This window comes from Rhincodon typus, chromosome 17 (genome assembly GCF_021869965.1).
Source record: "Rhincodon typus isolate 14 chromosome 17, sRhiTyp1.1, whole genome shotgun sequence".
Taxonomy (NCBI): domain Eukaryota; kingdom Metazoa; phylum Chordata; class Chondrichthyes; order Orectolobiformes; family Rhincodontidae; genus Rhincodon; species Rhincodon typus.
The window spans coordinates 33,353,765-33,376,382 of record NC_063348.1 but is presented as its reverse complement, the minus strand read 5'-3'; the positions used below and the strand labels follow the sequence as shown (position 1 = coordinate 33,376,382).

General features: G+C 43.2%; 1 protein-coding gene and 1 long non-coding RNA gene across 2 annotated transcripts; one reads left to right on the top strand and one right to left on the bottom strand.

Moving 5' to 3' along the window:
- Positions 1–1,720: 1,720 nt before the first annotated feature.
- LOC109917656 (dispanin subfamily A member 2b-like) lies at positions 1,721–4,299 on the bottom strand. Its single transcript, XM_020517505.2, has 2 exons — positions 4,050–4,299; positions 1,721–2,048 (listed from the first exon to the last, which is right to left on the bottom strand). Exons 1-2 carry the CDS (start codon positions 4,233–4,235, stop codon positions 1,884–1,886), a joined length of 351 nt encoding a protein of 116 aa, XP_020373094.1. The 5' UTR covers positions 4,236–4,299; the 3' UTR covers positions 1,721–1,883.
- Positions 4,300–8,165: 3,866 nt separating this feature from the next.
- LOC125485209 lies at positions 8,166–9,841 on the top strand. The gene is made up of 3 exons (XR_007263949.1): positions 8,166–8,436; positions 8,689–8,906; positions 9,736–9,841. It is a non-coding gene; the product is annotated as an uncharacterized LOC125485209 (long non-coding RNA).
- The last annotated feature ends 12,777 nt before the right edge of the window (positions 9,842–22,618 follow it).

The window sequence follows — 22,618 nt, the reverse complement described above, 5'->3', positions numbered from 1 at the left end:
TTGTATTTTACAGAAATCAGACAGGCAATGAGGAGACAGGAGCTGAGTAACTCACTGCAACATTCCTAGCCTCTGACCGGCTCTTGTAGCCACAATATTTATATAGCTGGACTAGTTCAGTCAACAACTTCCAACCAAACATGAGCAGGCTTTCCACGTTATTATTGGTGCAACTAACAACTGCAATATTAACTGCATACCATAGGTCTCTCATCCTAGTATTGGCACATTAACAATATAACTGTGGCAATTTGGCATGGAAACAAAATATGTTTTCTGATATTAACAAGCAGACTAGTCATGGCAGAACTACCACTATGTATGACAGTCAAAGCACCCAAGACGGAAAAGACTAAGAGTACTCAGTCAGCCCAGGACTTGTCTAATTGCTATAAGATATTGGCTGAATGAGCCACCTCTACTATCAAATCTGTTCTGCCATTGAAGGAGATCCTGAATATTCTCATTACTGTACTTTCAATTCCACTTTCCTATCTTCTCCCCATAGCCATTGATTCCTTAATTAAAAATGTGTTTTTAAAATTAGCCTTGAATATACTTAACGCTTTGCAGTAAAGACTTCCACAAATTCACTACCTTGGAGAGGGGAACTGCCTGCATGTGTTAAATGGGACCCGTTATCCTGAGATTATGTCCTCAGCTCCTAGACTCTCAAGGTGAAACAATCTGTCTACATTTATCCTATCAACAACCTCATGTTTCAGTAAAGGTCAGTTCCCATTCTTCTAAAACTTAGAATGAAGTAGGACCAACCTACTCAAATCTCTCCTCATTACAGGAGCCCTTCATACCTGGTGTCAACCTAGTGACTTTCCTCTGGACTACCTCTAAGGCCTAGCTCTTTATACTGAGCAGAACTTCTACTCCTATGCTGTTAGCAGCTACTGTAGGTATTTTATTATAAAAACCACACAACCCTGTTTTATTGTCTTTTAGTGAAAGAAATCTGCCACCTTTATCTGGACTATCTTATGTGACTCCAGACCCATAGCAATATGATTGACTTAATTGCCTCAAAACTGGTCTAGCAAGCACTGGTTCTGGGGCAGTTGGACATTGGCTATACCAGCCTGTGTTATAGGGTGAACCTCACATCCTATAAATAAACCACAGCTACTGAATCCTCCCTCAACTCCTACTGGGTGCTGAGCAAACAGAGGGCCCAATCCCTGTTCTTCAGTTACTAGAGTTACAGTTAGAGCCACAACTGACTCCAGTAAGCATATGACCTGGAATGTAGACAAGAGTAGAAAGAAACAGAGTCAAATTGGGGACCCCACACACACATCTAGCCGGGACCTTCTAGAGAAGGCAACTATCACAAATTTCCTCATGTAAAATGTTTTCTTCCAGACAGCATTAGTGATTAAAGACCAAAGTCTTTTAAAAAGAAAATCTACATTCCCTGGTTCAGCAAGTTCAGGGGCATGACCTTAAAGGTTAGGCCAGTCCAGGTGGTGATATTAGCAAATACTACACATTGCATGAAGGGTACTGGGAATTATGAACTTTCCCGGGGGGGGAAAATAAATTGAAAGCAAGATTAATCCCTGCTAGACCAGTCTAAGGGCAGGTAGTCGTGTGTTTACTCGTTATCTAACAGCAGGCACAAAGGGCTGAATGACAACCTGTTCTTGTGTGGGTGATGTTCTCATAACTGTGATTTCAGTAATAGTTCAAAAAAAAACAAAGCATTAGCTTGCCACACCAAAACATTGCAGTTTATTGAAATATTATACAAATCATTCATTACAGAATAAGCAGATTTAGAAGTATGTGGTGTTTGAAGTATTTCAGTGACAGAGTCAATGATCAATTGTTATGCATCGGTTGATCTATAATGTTCATCCTGGATTAGAGTTTCATTCTCCGCAATGGGGAATTCGGATCACACCAGCAACTAACAGGCCAAACAAAACCACAAAAGTAAGGATGGACAGAGATGTTGTCATTATATTCAGGTTTCTGGATGTCAAGCTGTAGTGTTCAGCTCGATGTACATCTCCCACAGCTTTACAATCTCTAGACTACAGAGAGAAAAAAAAAGTTTTAATGTTACAAGTTTCAGCTTGATCCCTGTGGAGATCTAATCACCTTCTCATACATACCCAAACAAAAAAAAACCAGACAGCAGCAGTTTGTGCACTACACAAGCTTCCTTAACAGCACTTTAAAGGTCAGTACCTCTATCACTGATGAGGGGGATGAAAAGTGCAGAGGGATACACAATTTAAGGCTAATTTGCATAATCTGATTTCTCCAATTTAGATTAAGGGGTGAGTGGCATAGTGGCTGTGGTTAGCACTGCTGCCTCAGTGCCAGTGACCTGGGTTCAATTTCAGCCTTGGGTGACTGGAGTTTACACCTCCTCCCCATGTCTGCATGGGCTTCTGCCAGGTGCTCCAGTTCCCTCCCATGCTCCAAAGATGTGCAGCCTAGGTGGGTTAGCCATGGTAATGTGGGACTATGGGCTAGGCCAAGGGTCTGGATGAGATGCTAGAGGTCAGTGCAAACTCAACGGGTTGAAAGGCATCTTTTGGCACTGTAGAGATTCTAATGATTCTATCAAGGTCCAAGATAGACAGAAAAAGACAGGGCAGATACATAAACTTCCATTGGTTTGGGATTCTAAAACTAGGGGGTGAAATCCAAACATTAGGGCCAGACCATTTAGATACCCTTCAACATAAGTGGTAGATATTTGGAACTCTTCTACAAGTGGTAGAAGGTGCTAGGTCACCTGTTAGTTTTAAATCTGGGATAGATATAAACCAAGACTTATGGGCAAGCATATAGAGTTAGGCACAGATCAGCCATATTTTATTGCATGGCAGAACAGGCTCCAGGGACTGAATGGCCTATGCCAGTTTACAGGGAAGTCAATGACTAACTGTTGAAAATTCTAATCTTGTACTGTAGGGTGGTGATGAGGCTACAGGCATTCTGAAGTGGCCAAATCTAAATGACAAGTGGAGGAAATGGGAACAGCACAATCCACAACACCTCAATTCTACATCAATCTCATGCCTCAATTTATTTAATGCAGTTGTTCTCCAACTGCAGTCTGAGGAGGGTGAAAGTGTCAAATACAAGAGGAGAGCAGAAGCACAGGTAATTAATGTAGGGTTGGTTGCTTTACATCCAGGATGGAGCAGACTAGAGAACCAGACATGCTATCTCACTTATCCACGAGTATCCATTTTTGCAATAGAATTTTAAAAAACACACATGCAAGCAAGCCTTTCAAATAAAAGTCTGAAATACTAGTTTCCTTCCTCCCAACCCCACAAAAACCTACTGATTTCAGCCTTTAGTACAATTAACTCAGACTCCACTACCTTTTGGGATTAGAGAACTCAAATATTCACAACCTTAAAATTTCCCTACATCCCCCAATTCTAAATAGCCAATCCTTAAGACTAGCTATTGTATTAGTTCAACAAGACAGCTCACCACCTGGTGGATTAACAGACCGTACCCTGGGAACAAGCACTATTTACAGTTTAAATAGAATCAGAATCCTTGCAGTGCAGAAAGAGGCCATTCAGCCTGAGTCACACCAAGCCTCTAAAGAGCATCCCATCCAGATCCACTACCCACAATCCCTGATTTTACTATGGCCAATCCACCAAACTGGCACTACCAGATGCCAATACAAGTCTAAAAAACAAACCCAAAAAAGTTACAAGCTAGAATGCACATCTGAAAGAGGGTAATAAAGCTGTTTTGTCACCAAAAAGGAATGACTTTATTTCTGGAGTTTGTGGGGAAAAGATCATGCAGATAGGGATTAAATCAGAGCTGTCAAACATCTACACCAGAACTCCAGACTCAGTTTTCCTTCTGGGCTCAGGTTACCCAACTTGAAGAGAGAGGACAGGGAAGACTGGGTCTGGGCCAAAGTTTTATTTCCTACTCCCTAAACTACCATTCGTTTAAAAACAAACGAAGTGCTGGACTCAGGCAGCGAGAAAGGGGGCCTAGTGGATTCCATCAAATGATGATCTTAAAAAAAGTCACAAACTCACCTTAACGGAAAAGACTAAAGCCAGAAACCCAAGGCAACAGAAGTTACAGAGAACAAAGTTGAAAAGAGACCAGAGGACGTGGTCGCTGACCGGCGAACCACTGGTTCCAATAGTCACCACGGTCGATGGCCCCCGGAAGGAGTCAAGCTCTCGGTCTACCATGGGTTGGTTCACTTTACCCTCCATAGCAAATTACAACCGAGTGATTAATACCGAACGAAGAACACCAAGCACTACTCCCTTCTGTGGATTGCACAGCAATAGACTGAGCACCTGTCTATTATCCTCAACCTGCAGCTGGGTGTTATAAACTATAATTGATCCTATAGGGTGCGTCTCCAGATAAAGTTGTTAACTGCACAAACTGCTGCCCTAATGTCTGCGAACCGATTCCCGAGTCTTGCGGGTGGAAGAAGTTCAGTTAGCCGAGTAAAACAAGATTGATCTAGCGCATTTAACGAGATCTCTTCAGTCTGATAGGAATGGCTCGGAATTAATTGTCTACATTAACCCCAGACTTGATTTATCGCAACTATGTCGACCAAGTTTGAGGTTTCCAGGCTTAGTTGGCTGGACGGCTGGTTTGCAGTGCAGAATGATGCCAACAGCATGGATTCAATTCCTGTGCGAGCTCAGCTTCTCAACCTGTACCCTTACCTGACCTGTGGTACTCCCCAGGTTAAATTGATCTCATATGGTTGTGACCACCAAGCCCAATTTCTTTCTTCAGGGTGAATCTTTCAGTTCCCAGTTTAGTGACATAAGCTCATGCCGTGCAGGAAATCTCCTGCACTAACGTGGATCCAGCTACTCAGGAACTTAATTTATTTTCCTGTAAACAGAGCCTGCAACTCATCCCATATACAAACAGCACCTTGAGCCTGCTCTGTCATACTGTGACCTAACTCCATAAGCTTTCTTCAGGAGTGGACAGGCTGGCATCAAATCAGCTGGTTGGACTTGTGATGTCAGCATAGTGCCAACTTAATGTATAACAATGTGTGCAGGGAACACAGCTACATGTGCCCATTGTCCTTGGAGCGTGGAAAGCGAAATGAAAGTCACCATAGACTGCTCCCTGATTGAGAAGGAATGGCTTAAAGGACATCACGCCTCAGGCAAGGATCAAGGTTGAGAACTCAGGGCCTTCTTGGTCACCTCAGACAGCTTGGGAATTGAAGCCACACTGTTGGATTCACAAATTAGCTGTTCAGCCAAGTAGGCTAACCAAGCTGAGGATACTGTGCAAGCTATGCAGGTTGTGGGTGGCAATGTAACCTTCACTCAGAAGACCATGGAAATGTTTGGAATGTCAATGGAAGTGGAGCTCCACAAATGTATTTTTCACTCCAGCTGTTTGCTGCACTTTGTGAAGAAGAGCATGCATAATTCTATGTTCATACATGCACCAGTGCGAAGTCTGTCTTAGGTCAAATTGTTTACCTGTATGTACCAGCTCAGTGAAGAGGTATACACTTTCTCAGTTGATCAGGAATCTGAAGTGCTGAGATGCTGATTGATGATACAGGTATTTCCCCTACAACACGATAGTTGTGCTCTTGTGTGATGTCACACTACAGAAAATCACCATAGAAAATCGTGTTATAGGGAAATCGCTATACTTGTACAGCAGAAAGTTCACGTTATCCAAACAGCGTCCACTATACATCAATCGCATTACAGCCAATTTGCGTTAATGAATACATGTTATAGTGGAACTACCTGTATGTGGCTGATGATACTGGATAACTTCACAAACTCAATGAAATTAGGAAGGTGAAGCAAACAATGAAAGGTGGAAGAACTTCATTCACAGTAAAGAATTAATGCTTTCAAAGGAAACAACAAACCTAAAAGCTCCTCTGTCAAACTACAGATACGTGTGAACTCACATTCCTTCATTCAAGAAAGGAACATTGACTTTGATGTAATGAAACTACAGCTGGTAACATGTCTCTGACCTAGACAATACATTTAGTATTTTCCAGAAATCACAAATGAAGAATCTGCTATGTATCTGTGAACTCCAAATCTCATCAATAAACCTATTGAAGCTAAACTTCCACTGTCTTGAGTCTGCCCCTTCAAACCTATTGCGAGAGCTGATTGACTTTACATCAGACAGATCGCTCAGAATCAAACAATAGCAAAATACTGCAAATACTGGAAACCTGAAATGAAAGTAAGATGGTGCAAATAGTCAGTAGGTCAGACAACATCTAAGGAGAGAAAGAGAATTAATGTTTCAGATCGATGGCCTTTCATCAGAGCCAAGTTCAGTCGACTGTCGTGGTAGTTAAGAGTTGCTCATAACTACCGCACCTGGCTGATATGAAGCTGAATGATGTTGACCATGATACACATGTGTACCTGTCAAAGATAGGCCCCTTGCTTAACAGAATTGTTGTCATATCTAAAAAAAGTTTTGGACTATACTCACTGGGCTTTAGAAGAATGAGGCGGGATCTCATTGAAACCTATAAAATTCTAACAGGAATAAACAGGTTAAATGCAAGTTAGGCTGTTTAGGACTGAGATGAGGAGAAATTTCTTCACCCAGAAAATGGTGAGCCTGCAGAATTCCCTGCCACAAAAAGTAGTTGAGGCCAAAACATTGAATGTTTTCAAGAAGGTGTTGGATGTAGTTCTTAGGGCTAAGGGGATTAAAGGGTATAGGGATTAAACAGGAAAAGGGTACTGAGTTGGCTGATCAGCCATGATCATATTGAATGGTGGAGCAGTCTCAAAGGGCTGAATGGCCTACTCCTGCTCCTAATGTCTATGTTTCCCTGGAATAACTAAATCAAATAATAATGAATATATTGTATATTTTTTATGTAGAATAATAACACTTTTTGCATTACAGGGGTCCGAGAAATTTTTATAACAGAGAAGGGGCCCTTAGAAGCAAAAGTTTGAGAACAGCTGATCCACTACATTATATGTAACATTCATTATTAAACAAAAATAAATCAAAGAACTGCAGATACTGGAAAACAGAAACAAAAGCAGAAATTGCTGAGGAAACTCAGTAGTCGTGTAGCATCAGTTGAGAAAAAGCAGAGTTAACGTTTTGAATTCAGTGACCCTACTTCAGCACTGGTTTTCTCTCCACAGATGCTGCCAGATCTGCTGAGTTTTCCCAGCAATTTAAATTTTTGTATTATCGTAAAACTGCTTATCCTATTTCATTTCTCCATCTCCTTAGTCATCTGGGGTTTCAAGTTTAGGTACTCTATACTCGATCCAACTCCTTTCATTTCTCTATTAATATATTGTAGTGGTGGTATGCTCCAGTTCATCCAAGGTGTATAAATTGCTGAGGGAACATGCACACAATCTGCTTTACTGCATAATGAATGCACCTTCTTTGGTTATCGAATCTTGGGTTGAACTGAAACCTTGAAAAGCCACAGCAACTCTGTTGACAGCCAATTAATCAACTACTTGCTGTAAAGTTGAAGGTGCATTCCACTGGCTGTTCACTTGTTCTGGTGACCCATCTCTGGCTAATGCTGTGCCATCCACCAATTGGCAAACCTCAGCTCATTGTTTCAGAAAACCGTCTTGTATAGGCTCAAGAAATTGATCCATTTCTGACTCAAATGCCTTAACTCTTCCCAGTAGATAGAAAATTTTGCTGACTCCTGCTCTTGCCATTCTTCACATTTGTAAAGTATGTCTGAGGAAAATTAGCAGCTAGCTGGCCAGAAGGCAGCCAGTGAAGAGGGATTGCCACACCCAATTGGATCATTAGGGAAGGGTATTCAGCGTCAGGAGGGTGAGTCTGTGTCATGGAAACTGGACAGAGCCATTTATTTAAAGGTTTTCATGTACAGATTCAGGGCAACTGCAAATGGAACCTGACTTGGAGGAGGAAATAGAAAGGCTACCATAAAATACTGTGAATTGTTGCAGCAGCACACGGTAAGAGTATGTTTTTTAATTTTGTTGACTATTGTACCAGCAGCCTCTCATTCAGGACTCTTGCCAGGGAGTAAAGAACATCTGAGCAGACCTGTCCCGTTACCCATTTGAACGATAAGTGTTTTAGGAAAAGGCACAAACCTCTTTAATCTTTAACTCTATTTGTGTCTGCACAAAGGATGGAACTCCACCTGTGTCCTTGGAGGTATGTCGTATCCTCAGCTGCAATGAAGAATGGAGGCAGAACAAGTGGAGGGGCCCATACCAAAAACAACCCCTTGGTTTGACCATGACTCCCTGTGAAGCCTCCTTCAGGCTATCCTCATGCCACATGATGAAAAGAAAAGGGGACCTCCTTGCCAGACCATAGCAGACTGGATCGAGGTCACTAGCTGTGGGATCATGCACATTACTTGGTACAGTGCCATAAAGACTGAATGACCTCTTGCTCTTGACCAGAGTGAGTATACAACCATTTGGCAGTTAGGTCTATATTGGACGGTGTGAGGGTTGGATGTGTGTCAATTGTTGAATTGTCTGGTGTCTGGGCCAAGTGACATGTCATTCCACACTTCACGGCAATGGGGGATGCTTGGGTAAGAGGGGTCCCGAAGTGGAAATTCAGTTAATTTTGTAAGGATTATTGAAAAGTGTTGGCCACAAAAAATGAACATGGTCAAAGATTTGTTCCAATTTCCCTTTCTCTTTGCAGTGAAATGGTACATCTTGTTCATAAGACGGCAAGGGTTGGAAGCAGCATGCCATACTTTACCTTTTTAACTCCTGTTGGAAAAGAAATGTTGAGTTTGTCAAGCAATCAATGATGTGGCACCACTGGCCTTGGAGAGGTCAGAGAACAGCCCACAGGATAGTGAGATTCAAAGAGCCCACATCTACCTTCTGCAAAGACTGAGCTGAAGGAAGTTAGAGGTAATGTGAGAAGGAGGCAGAGGGGGAATGTGAATACTTGTGACTGCTGTGTCTTGCAGAATTCAGGGACAAATTTGCTTCTTAATCTGGACGGGGAAATCTGTATTCTAGTTTTTTTGTTATTCTCAGTTTCCTAGGGATTTTCTGCTTTACAGAGATATTCTCTTGCTTTCATCCCTGAATTACATGTTAATAGTTGCAAAACTGTTATAAGTGTCTTGTCTTTCTGTATTGGAAATCCCTCCTGGGCAACCTTGCCTTCTGTGTTACTTTTCACCTCCGCAACATGATTACTTTAAAATGATTGCTCCTCTTTGCATCATTTTGGTGAGCTTTTCAGTGGGTGGGGTTGCTGCTTTTCTGCCAACTCAGATAACAGCCATCCAAAGCCTTGGTGACCATGGTCCGATTTTGCTTCCCAAGTTTAGCCTATCTTGCATTTCAAACCATCTGGTAAAGTGGTAAAGTCTACTAAAAAATCTGATGGCTTTTTGTTGCAGACTCTGATGTTATAGTCACAGATAAATTCATCTTTAAGTCTGCCATGTACCCAGTATAAGTAGCTCGCCTGGGTAGGTGTGTAAGGAACCATTCAATGGATTCATTTAGCCTTTGGGATTCCTGAAAGATTGTGCTTGCTTGTTCCGTTTTGAGCTAAAGAATGCGGCAAATGCTTTTAGGATAGCTCCAAATTCTTCAAAGATCACTTCCATCCTCTGTCATTCTCTGTTCTCAGCAATGGACCTCGCTCAATGTTCTAACCGAGTGCTTCTACTTTTTGACTGCAAACCTGATGCTGTTTGATGTTGTGGGAATTGTTTTTTCACAGCTTCCGACATTGGCCTCAAACTGGGTTTACAGGTGGCTGTGAAAGGGGCAGTGATCTCACAACTGGTGCTGACATCACAACCGATTCCCAGTCTGCCTCTCATCAAGGTAAGTCTTCTGACTCTTCCTTTGCAGGCGTCTTCCCATTTCTCCCTGAGGTTATTTGTCAATGGTACCAAATCATTGCCAGATTGGTGTCACCATTGGTGCTACCATACTTTATGATTTGGTTCCACTTTGAACAGTAATCAGATAGCACTTTGGCTAATTTGTGACCTGTTCTGGATTGGGGAGCTTTCCTTCTTCCTATAAGTGATGAGTGTGTTTCTTCAAAACTCCTTTATTTACATTATAGTACATTCTACATCTTGATGTAAGCAAATTTCTCTCATAAAGACTATTCTACCTTTCTTCTCTGACTCTAGAACATGACTGCTGATGTCACTGTTACATCATCGTACACATCACTAACTCAATGAGCAAATCTTTGGTCATTGCTCTGATGAAAATATTTTCCCATCAGTCTGGTCAGAGTTGTTATTACACAGCTCTGGAGCAGGTGGGACTTGAACCTGGACCTCCTGGCTCAGGGATAGGGACACTACCACCACTCCACCAGAGGCCTAGGGCCCTGATGAATACTTAGCTTACGTGCAACATCTCAGCCCGTAGATGTTGGTGTGTTCGCCGAGCTGGGAGGTTTGATAGCAGATGTTTCAGCCCCTCCACAGCACTGAGGATGTCACCTAGTAAGGGGATGAAATGTCTGCTAGCAAACCTCCCAGCTCGACGAATACACCAACATCTACAACCATCACCCAAGCTACAAATCTTTACTCAAACCCTGGACATCTCAGCCTTTGTATTCAGATGTCTGAGTAGGATCATGAGCCATTTGTTGAGTAGGAATCTCTAGTCTCCTGAAACTCAGCAATCCATTATTGGGCAGAACATCTCCGGTACCTGGCAGTGCCAAAGTATGTCGGAGTTAAGACCGATCCCACGGTGGCATACACACATCTGCATAATCTTCTGTCTAAAGTTACAAACTTAGCTGGACATTGATTAAATGGCCAAATGCTGGCAAATGGGACTAGATTAATTTAAGATATCTATTCAGCATGCCTGAGTTGAACCGAAGGGTCTATTTTTGTGCTGTACCTCTCTGTGACTCTATGTGGACAATACTCCTTGGCTGTGCTGATGGTGATTAGCTTGCACCCACGTGGTAATCAATGAGCCCTTGCCCTTTGAAGAATCCAGCAATACTTGGGAAGCCTCTAGCTCTTATGGTTCCACTGGGGTTACCTGTGCTGACTGTGGTGTTGCCATGGATCTATCTGAAGACTATATTTGTAGCATGCCATCCATGATTTGCAAACACTATTGGCAGAATAGTGTTATTTCTTTTTTTCTGGGTGCTTGTTGCTGTTGCTGTCTTTTCTGCAGGCCTGTGCATAGGGAGCCATTTTCTCCAGAGTCCATTTTACCTTTGGGGGAATGTAAGGTTGGCTAAGCTCACCTAAGCCTTCAAATCCTTTTGGACAGTTTCTATATCGCAGAGATATCTCTATCAAGCAAGATTAAGACTCAGTTAATAAATATAATCAAATCTTCTCAAGTATAATCAAACAGAACAATAAAATGACGTATCTTCATAACTAAGGACTATTTAATTGACTAACAAAAGGTATAAAAAGATTAAACTCACCAGTCACGTAGGCAGACTTTAAACTGGGTGGCCAATCCAGAATTCAGCTCACAAAGAGGAAACCTCTTTCTTCCCTGAGATAAAACACCACCAGAATTTGCACTGACATGTATTTGACTCACAGCAAGCAAGGAGTTGATGCTCCCTGAAAACTGGTTCACTGAGATTAATCAAAATCCGGGGCTGAGGAAGGAATATACTTTGACTGCCTGCAGGATATTTAAAATACTCAAAATAATAGTTTATTGAAGCCTTCTTTTTATACCCAGTTTGTTATTAACCCCACCCCTTTCCCAAACTAATTAAAAGTTGTTGTGGAAAAGTAATTTGTTGATAATGTGTTCATATTCAATTTGCTTGGATCTGTCCACATGCACAGATTGCCTTAAGCATAAAGACAATGAAGTGTCTTTGAATATTTGCCTTTTTAAAATAAACAGGCTTTTATTCATCAATGTGCATCCGGTTCAAGATTTAAGGGCAGTGTTACTGATAAAAACCTTATCTTGTTTGTTCCGTTCCCACAGACTATTCTAACAGCACTTTTAAAAACATAGACAGTAAATGTGATTAATCGAAATTCACAAAGGAAAGCTTTTATTAACTACTGATTATTAATAAATTATTCTTCATTTACAGCATAATTGAGGTATTTCTTCCAGTCAATCATTTATTGCTGGCTGGTTGCTGCTAATAATATCTGTAGTTTGTGTTCTGTAGTTGAACTAGTGTACTATAATGTGATAGAACACAAAGGCAGGCTCCTGTGGCACAGCAATTATGTCCCTAAGCAGTCCCAGGTCAAAATACCACCTGCTCCAGAGGTGAGCAATAACGTCGCTGAACAGGTTGAATAAAAAATATCCAGAGCAAGATGGTTTCTTTGCTTTATGGGTAGCCGAATACAGTATATGTGTGTTTGTAAAAATGGCTAATTTATCTAATTAAACGGCTAAAACCCAGGCTTGCTTACAGGCAGAGTAAGCTCCATGTGCCATGCGCACTGTCTTGGAGGCTCAATGTAAGGTTGGTGGCCTGTTATCACACCAAGTTTTTTTCATTAGAGCAGAGGAAGGAAGGCAGTGCACCTTATTTGTGGCAGCATGAATTAATCCCTCTGTAACATGAGAAACCCCCTGTGGAAAATCTGTGGTCAGCTTAATGAGCAAGGTCAGTGACAGACTGGGCTACCCATGGACAGCCACATGGCCTGGTGTTCAGAAAGATATAGGTGTAGCCACTTGTAAAGATTTTGAGAGTCACTCAGTGGGTGGTCCTGGGAAGAGGGAGGACTTTGTCATGACTAATGGACTCTAGTTGTCTAGTCCATCACCTTGATGTGGAGACAGATGTGTTCCTCATCTCTATCCCCGAATGGTAGTGAATGCTGTCTTCATCTTGCATTCAGGGTCATTGAGCAGAATGGAGGATGAGTAATGGAAATTCTGGGAGCAAAGAAGTTATCTTTCTAAATCTGCCAGCTGGCCAAAGCCTATCTTTTGGAGGTAGGGAAAATTTCAAACCACTGATCTCACATTTTCTGCTGGATAGATGTGCAGTATTTCTAGCTACCAGCAGATGGCAGTTTTCTCCCATGAACCAGCCTAAATAGCCATCTCAATGTAAATAGGATTAAGGCGCATGTCCTTTACATTCAGTTATTTCCTCTTTCTTACGCTCAGCTTTTACTTAGTTTCATTTCAGATTTCGGGGAGTCACATTTTATTATTACTATTATTGATATTATACGATTTAATACCCTGACAGTGATGAGGTGGCAGATGACTCTCTTCACCTATATCTTATTTTCCTTATTCTTAAATTATTCAAAATGCGCCATTTCATCGCGACATGTAAAAGCTTTTCATTGTATTTTGCTCTTGCTGTAAAATACATGTGACAATAAAATCAAAATCAAAATCAATTGCCCATTAAGAAAATTGAATCTCAAGCAAGAAAAAGCAGCTTACACTGTCTCAATATGAAGCTCACTGTCCCTTTTTGAGTCTCAATATCCCATGTTGAGTGACCCTCATACACCTGGCAAAATCTTACATGCTAGATGGAAGTTCATCCATGATGAAATAACTCCATGAAGGCCAGTATCCCTTCACCAAGTCACCCTTTATTTACATGTGCATAGTACATTTTATTTACATTTCAAAGATATATTTTATTCATAAAAGATATCTTTGTATGTATACATAGTCACAAATGCTGTTCAGGTTCTGTACAGTAGCATTTCATGGAAACAAACAAACATTGGATTTTGACTCTATCTGAACAAATCAAAGACCTCTTTTACACATTCAATACTGTATTTACAGATATTTGAGCCACTAGGAGGGTCCAATAACTCAGCAAACCCTCTTTTAACTTAAGCAGAAAGACCTCAGACAGTGGGCTTTCCACGCTGTGCCTTGGCAGCAGGTGCCCCAAGCTTCAGTGCATCCCTCATCATGTAGTCCTGGACCTTGGAATGTGCATAGTACAACCCAGCTAGCGCAGAGCCGGCTCCTACAGTGGAGCAGGCCAGGCAGCATCAGAGGAGCAGGAAAGCTGACGTTTCGGGACAGGACGCTTCTTCAGAAATGGAGGAGGGGAAGGGGGCTCTGAAATAAATAGAGAGGTTTGGGCTGGGGAAGGTAGTTGGGATGGTGATAGCGGATAGGTAGTGGTGGGGATTGGTCAGTGAGGTGGGAGGAGCAGATAGGTGGGAGGGAAGACAGACAGGTTAAGGAGGTGGGGTTAAGAGGGTGGGTTGGACTTTGGATGAGGCCGGGGGTGAGGAGAAGCAGTGTCACAACGATGCCATTAGGAAATGGAGGAACAGCACCTCATATTCCGCCTCGGAAGCCTACAACCCAATGGGAATCTTGTGAAATCATGCCACCCAAAGGTTGCAGGAACAGCAACTCATATTCCGCTTGGGAACCCTGCAGCCCAATGGTATCAATGTGGATTTCACAAGCTTCAAAATCTCCCCTCCCCCTACCGCATCCCAAAACCAGTCCAGCTCGTCCCTGCCTCCCTAACCTGTTCTTCCTCCCACCTATCCCCTCCTCCCACCTCAAGCCGCACCTCCATCTCCTACCGACTAACCTCATCCCACCCCCTTGACCTGTCCGTCCTCCCTGGACTGACCTATCCCCTCCCTAATTCCCCACCTACACTCACCTTTACTGGCCCCATCCCCGCCTCTTCGACCTGTTTGTTTCCTCTCCACCTATCCTCTCCTCTATCCATCTTCTATCCGCCTCCCACTCTCTCCCTATTTATTTCAGAACCCCCTTCCCCTCCCCCTTTTCTGATGAAGGGTCTAGGCCCGAAACGTCAGCCTCTCTGCTCCTATGATGCTGTATTCATCCAGCCCTGCACCTTGTTGTCTCGGATTCTCCGGCATCTGCAGTTCCTACTATCTCGGTTTCAATGTGGACTTTACTAGCTTCAAAATCTCCTCACCCCCACTGTGTTATCTCAGAGTCCAGCATCGGCAGTTCTTACTATCTCTGGCTCCGAGAGTGACTAGGACCCCTAATACTCCTGTTTATATGTGTCAGCAAGGACTCCCTCTCTGGACCAGGTTAACAGCCCCCATCGGCAAATTTGTTTTCAGTGAGATCCACCTGGCTGACATCGTTAGGATGGAGATGAGGAGGCATTTCTTCACCTAAAGGTGGTGAGCCTGTGGAATTCATTACCACAGGAAGTTGTTGATGCCAAAACATTGAATGTACTCAAGAGGTGGCTAGACATAGCACTTGGGGCAAATGGGATCAAAGGTTTTGGGGAGAAAGCAGGATTAGGCTATTGAGTTGGACGCTTATCATGATGAATGGTGGAGTAGGCTGGAAGGGCTGAATGGCCTCCTCCTGCTCCTGTCCTCTATGTTTCTGTGTTTCCAATCAATATGCCTGGGACCAGAAGTGAGGGTCACTTTTGCTTATGAGCGGGATGGCTTTTCTTACATATCTAATTAGCTGACCACCATATGCTTGTGTGAGGAGCACGGTGAATCTTACAAAAGGTGAATCTTACAAAGTCAATGACCCTGCTATTACTCCCTCAAAGGGTTGGAAATCTGAATGTCATATTTAAGAGGCATTCAGACAAGCACTAATTTCCATTAAGCCAAAGTGAATTTGTCTGGCTGGCATTCCACAAGAATTGCCACTTTATTAAGTTGCCCTTTCCACTGGGCTTCCCACATCTGGGAGCAGGAAAACATTCAGCCCTATGTGTGCCTCACTATGCCAGTAGGACTGGGTCTGCACTGTGACCCGCCCTGCCTGCTCCTGAGGTAAGTAACAATGTTTCTGAAGCGCTTTTGTTCCAGTCTGAATGAACCTCATTGTCCCAATGTAACTGAATCGAACTCTCCCAGAGTGCCTCCCTATCTTATTTGATTCAGTTTCACTGTCTCTGTGTCTGTGCGGACAGATCCAGCATGACTTGCTGTTCTAGCATAAAGACCATTTTAAATGTTGGTGTTTTGTGTTCTGATCGCAGCTCTGAAACATCTTTCAATTTCTAAAGCCTTGCACGTATCTGAACTGTCGTTATCCAACAGGATAGTATGTTTTTTTGTAACATTTCTCCCTGCTTGGAAATGTTCCAGGAAATTTGCCAGAAATGAGATTGCTGAGAATGATGTTATATGCCTTTGTAGATTTGCCAGATCATGTGATTTCCAAGAAACTAGCTGGGCCTGGAATTTCAGGAAATAGAAATTGTCAAGAGGACAGATGTAGATTATGAAACTAACTTGTGTTGAAATACATTAGTAGGTCATCGTGGTACTTTCACTTAATTTTTATTTACTCTTTTATGGGATTTGAACATAACTGGGAAGTTCCTTCTCCCAAAATTTCTCCAGAACAGAACTATAGCGCAGACAACAAGGTGCAGAGCTGGATGAACTCAGCAGGCCAAGCAGCATCATAGGAGCAGGAAGGCTGACGTTTCGGGCCTAGACCCTTCATCAGAAATGGGTGGAACAATCCCTCTTCCGTACCTACACTGGCCCTAAACCCCACCTCTTCCTCCGTTACATTGATGACTGTATCGACGCCGCCTCGTGCTCCCACGAGGAACTCGGACAGTTCATCCACTTCACCAACACCTTCTACCCCAACCTTAAGTTCACCTGGACCATCTCTAATACCTCTCTCACCTTCCTGGACCTCTCTGTCTCCATCTCGGGCAACCACCTAGAAACCGATATCCATTTCAAGCCCACCGACTCCCACAGCTACCTAGAATACACCTCCTCCCACCCACCTTCCTGCAAAAGTGCCATCCCCTATTCCCAATTCCTTCGCCTCTGCCGCATCTGCTCCCAGGATGAGGCATTCCACTCCCGTACATCTCAGATGTCCTCGTTTTTCAAGGACCGCAACTTCCCCCCATCAGTGGTTGAGAACGCCCTCATCCCTCACACCTCGTCCCCACAATAACAACCAAAAAAGAATCCCCCTCGTCCTGACGTACCACCCCACCAACCTCCGGATCCGACGCATCATCCTCCGACACTTCCACCATCTGCAATCCGACCCCACCACTAAAGACATTTTTCCCTTCCCACCCTTACCTGCTTTCCAGAGGGACCACTCTCTCCGTGACTCCCTTGTCTGCTCCACACTTCCCTCCAGCCCCACCACACCCGGCACTTTTCCCTGCAACCGCAGGAAGTGCTACACCTGCCCCCACACCTCCTCCCTCACCCCCATCCCAGGCCCCAAGGAGACTTTCCACATCAAGCAGATGTTCACCTGCACATCTGCTAATGTGGTATACTGCATCCGCTGTACCCGCTGTGGCCTCCTCTACATCGGGGAAACCAAGCGGAGGCTTGGGGACCGCTTTGCAGAACACCTACGCTCGGTTCGCAATAAACAACTGCACCTCCCAGTCGCGAACCATTTCAACTCCCCCTCCCATTCCTCAGACGACATGTCCATCCTGTGCCTCCAGCAGTGCCACAACGATGCCACCCGAAGGTTGCAGGAACAGCAACTCATATTCCGCTTGGGAACCCTGCAGCCCAATGGTATCAATGTGGATTTCAATTTCGAAACGTCAGCCTTCCTGCTCCTATGATGCTGCTTGGCCTGCTGTGTTCATCCAGCTCTGCACCTTGTTGTCTCGGATTCTCCAGCATCTGCAGTTCCTACTATCTCAGAACTATAGCGCATTCTGCTTTCTGCTTACAGATCTCAGGGAAAACCTGATCCAGCAGTTTCTGGGATAGCCATTCAAATAATTGTCCACTGATGTGAGTTATCTGGACATCTTTTCATTATTGTAACTGCCATAAATGCCATTGAGTTTTTTTATCATAATTGCTTACAATTTCCACCCTCAAAAATCTGGTGCCATCACAGCTACCAATAAATCATAGAATCCCTACAGTGTGGAAACTGGCCCTTCGGCCCAAAAAGACCACACTGACACTCAGAACATCCCACCCAGACCCATCCTCCTATAACCCACCAAATCTACACATCCCTGAACACTCCGGGCAATTTAGCATGGCTAATCCACCTAGACTGCACATCTTTGGATTGTGGGAGGAAACTGGAGCACCCAGAGGAAACCGGAGCACCCAGAGGAAACCCACGCAGACACAAGGAGAACGTGCAAGCTCCACACAGACTGTTGCCTGAGGGTAGAATCAAACCTGGGTCCCTGGTGCTGTGAGGCTGCAGTGCTAACCACTGAGCCACCATGTTGTCATGATCTACTTGAAAAATAGAGAAGGTCTGAGGGACTGAATGATTAATCGACTTAAGGGACTGAGTGGGCTGTTCCAATTTATGTGTTAAAGGTGTACAGCATTGAAGTTATTATATCACTGGAGATGGGCATCATTAGCAAAGCCAGCATTTATTGCCAATCCCAAATTGTTCTTGAGAAGATGTTGATGAGTTGCCTTTTTGCAATATTTTTGGAGTGTAGGCACAATTACACAGCTGTTAGGGAGGGAGTTCCAGGATTATAATGTAGCAGCAGTGAAGGAACGATGATGTACTTTCAAGTCAGGAAGGGTTGTGTCTTTGATGAGAACTTGCAAGTGGTGGTGTTCCGATGTATCTGCCCTCCTTATTCTACTTGTTGGTAGGGGTCACGTGACTGGAATATGCTATCACAAGTACCTTGAGTTGCTGCAGTGTGTCTTGTACACTGCACCCAATGCTGCCGTTCAGTCGGTGGTTTTATGGCACTGGATGGGGTACTGGACAAACATATTACCATTGTCCTTGTTTCAGATTCTGCTTGTGAGTCCAAGCTGTTGCATGAATGATCAGGCAAGCATGTACCTTTCAATGAAGGCATCCATGTGATATCATGCCATGTGATATTTTTAATAAAAAATAAAGCCTTACCTTGAATAACTCAAATAGAATCAGTACAGTGTGGAAACAGGTCTTCGGCCCAACTAAACATTCACAGTATTTTGGCTTTATTTAAGCAAATATCTCCGAATTTGGCTTAGTGCCCAATTTTTTTTTTGATAATGCTCCTGTGATGTATCTTTGAATGCATTATGCTGCTGAAAGGCCATTGGTAATGTTGTGGGAATATCACTGGATGTGTAATTCAGAGGCCTGAGCTAAAGCTTTGGGAATATGTTCAAATCCCACTGTAAAAGCTAGTAGAATTAAAATTCAGTTAATTAATCTGGAATTGAAACCCAGTCTCGGTAACAATGGCTATGAAATGATCATTGGTTATAGTAAAAACATATCTGCCATTGTTATCTGGTCTGATGTATATGATCCTTTTCTAGATGACCACTCTTGGTACCTTGTGGTATGTGTCATCTCTACAATGTTGTGGTACTGGAAAAGGTTTGTTTGAGGTATTTTGCTTTGTTGATTTTGTTTTTTTGCTTGGACCTATCTAGTGATCAGTGATAGAAGATACACTCCTTTCAAATTAGGGGGTGGGGTGGGGAGAGATCATAGCCTAGTGGTAATGGATTAGTAATCCAGAATCCCAGACTAATATTCTTGGAATTTGCATTTGAATCCCACCATGGCTGATGGTGCCATTTGAATTAAATTAAAATTTGAGATTAAAAACTAGCCTAATGGTGACCACTGTTGATTGTTGTAAAAACCCATCAAATGTCACTAATGTCCTTTAGGGAAGGAAATCTTATCTGGTCTGGCCTAAATGTGACTCCAGATCTATAGCAAAATGGTTGACTCTTAACTGCCTTCTGGAATGGCCGAGTGAGTTTCTCAGTTCAAAGGCAGTTAGAGATGGGTAACAAATGCTAGCCCCTACAGCATTGTCCACATCCCATGAAAGAATTTTTAAAAATGCAACATGAACATTAATCCCTTCAGAACAATCTGAATCTTATAAAGATACATTTGCTTTATTTTATACATTCTGCTTGTGAGTCCAAGCTGTTGCATGAATGATCAGGCAAGCATGTACTTTTCAATGAAGGCATCCATGTGATATCATGCCATGTGATATTTTTGGATAAAAAATAAAGCCTTACCTTGAATAACTCAAATAGAATCAGTACAGTGTGGAAACAGGTCTTCGGCCCAACAAGTCTACACCGACACTCAGAGCATCCCACCCAGACCCATCCCCCAAATCTACACATTCCTGAACACTATGGGCAATTTAGCACAGCCAATCCACTTAGCTTGCGCATCTTTGGACTGTGGGAGGAAACCAGAGCAAACTCACGCAGACACAGGGAGAATGTGCAAACTCCACACAGACAGTCGCCCGAGGGTGGAATCAAACACAGGTCCCTGGCACTGTGAGGCAGCATTGCTAACCACTGAGCCACCATGCCACCTTTGGAATGGATTACTTTGGAATGGATTAATAAAGTCACTCTATCACTCTGTTAAACAATACAGCCCAAGTTCCATAGGTGTCTGCATTAAAATTGTAATGTATTTAGTTGCTTTAGTAAGAAGTGGAATATTTAGTAAACAAATCTTCTAGTATTTGTTTTCAGTAAGAAGTCTGCCTCAGTGTTCATGTTAAGAAAACTAACATAATACAGAAACACATCACAGAAGCCAGCAATGAGAATGACTGTTAAATAGCTCAGCAAGCCATTCCATTAAAGGGCAATTAGGTGTTTTCAGCGATGCCCACATCCCCTCAAAGAACGAAAAAAAATGCCTTGCTGTGAAGTTTTGTCACATAGATTCCAGTATTTCCTCAAAGAGAAGCCAATTAACCTCAGGAAATACAGGGAAAGCTTCAGTGTACTGTTACACAAGAGTTGCTTTTATCATAACACAGGAAACAAAAGGTTAGAGGTCCATCAGTATCTTTAAGGGGAACAGAAATTTACTATTACAGCATTAAAGGAGTTCTGATGAAAAGTTAACATTGAAACTTGTTTTTTATTTGACCTATTTTTCTAAACAACCTGTTCAGAGATATTATTACACACCTCTGGAGCAGGTGGGACTTAAACATGGGCCTCTTGGTCTAGGGGTAGGGACACTACTACTGCACCATAAAAGGACGTTGAAACTAGTTAATTTCTCTGTTTAAACATACACAGGTGCTTACAGGTATTACAGTGCAGAATTTCACTCTTCAGGTTACACAAACTCTGACACAAAAGTTTCCACGGGAGCAGAAAAGGAGAAGGGAGAGGAGACAGGCAGACACACCTAGTGGTCAATCTCAATGGAATGAGGTTGTTCATGAACGTGCTATCTGGACATTTGCTCTCATCAGGCTGTTACATTTCTTTAAAAAGTAATTCCTTCTGCTTGTATTCTCTCAGCAGTCACACTGTTTCACACCATCAAAACTACTCGCACCCTCACATTTCCCATGCACACATATACAAACACCGTCCCTCAGACACACATCACACTCACATATATCATTGAATTCCTACAGTGTGGAAACAGACCATTCAGCCCAACAAGTTTATACTGACTGTGCAAGGAGCGTCATACCCTACCTTCTCTCTGTAACCCTACATTTCCCATGGCTAATCTGCCTAACCTACACATCCCTGAACACCATGGGAAATTTAGCATAGTTAATCCACCTAACCTGCATATCTTTGAACTGTGGGAGGGAACCAGAGCACCTGGAGGAACCCCATGCAGACTTGGCGAGAATGTGCAAACTCCACACAGTCACATAAGGCTGGAATCAAACCCGGGTCCATGGTGCTGTGAAGCGGCAGTGCTAACCACTGAGCCACCATGCTGCCGTATCTCACACTCACTCTCAATCAGTCTCACTCTGACACAGTGTCTCACAATTTCATACACACTCACTCTCCAACTCTCACTTGCACGTATGCACAGACTCATATCCTCACATTCATAGTCACACTCACACTTTGCAACTCATTCACTCATACTTTCTTACAGACCCACTCTTTTTCTCACCTTCATCTCTCATGGTCATACTTAACATTCCATCTCTCATCCTTACACTCACTCTTACATTCACTCACTTTCTCATCTTGCTCAGTCACGCATTCTCACTTTTTCAAAGCTATACATCACACTCATTCTAATACTCACACTCTAACACTCAATCTCCATTTCTCTCTCAGTCTCTCATTCATTATCACACTCACTCTCAAATCCACTCAGTCTGTGTTGCTCACACTCTCTCTCACTCTTACCTACACTCTGACTTGGTCTCCATCAATCACTGTCACACTATTAAAGGCCTACATATTCACATTGACACCCTTACACACTCTTAATCACACTCACCCCACACTTGGCCTCACAGTCTCAAGCTCTCTCTCTCACAGTCTTATTGAACTTTAACACTCGCAACCACACTCCTTCTTTCATTCAGAGATAGTAGGAACTGCAGATGCTGGAGAATCCGAGACAACAAAGTGCAGAGCTGGATGAACACAGCAGGCCAAGCAGCATCATAAGAGCAGGAAGGCTGACGTTTCGGGCCTAGAGCCTTCTTCAGAAATGAGGGAGGGGAAGGGGGTTCTGAAATAAATAGGGAGAGAGGGGGAGGCGGATAGAAGATGGATAGAGGAGAAGATAGGTGGAGAGGAAACAGACAGGTCGAAGAGGTGGGGATGGAGCCAGTAAAGGTGAGTGTAGGTGGGGAGTTAGGGAGGGGATAGGTCAGTCCAGGGAGGATGGACAGGTCAAGGGGGCGGGATGAGGTTAGTAGGTAGGAG

What these genes read in the sequence shown, in the direction of transcription:
- LOC109917656 (XM_020517505.2), bottom strand. Translation starts at nt 4,235, where the DNA reads ATGGAGGGTAAAGTGAACCAACCCATGGTAGACCGAGAGCTTGACTCC. An exon ending in CTTTAGTCTTTTCCGTTAAG is followed by an intron (nt 2,049 to 4,049) that starts GTGAGTTTGTGA and finishes TTCTCTCTGTAG; the next exon opens with TCTAGAGATTGTAAAGCTGT.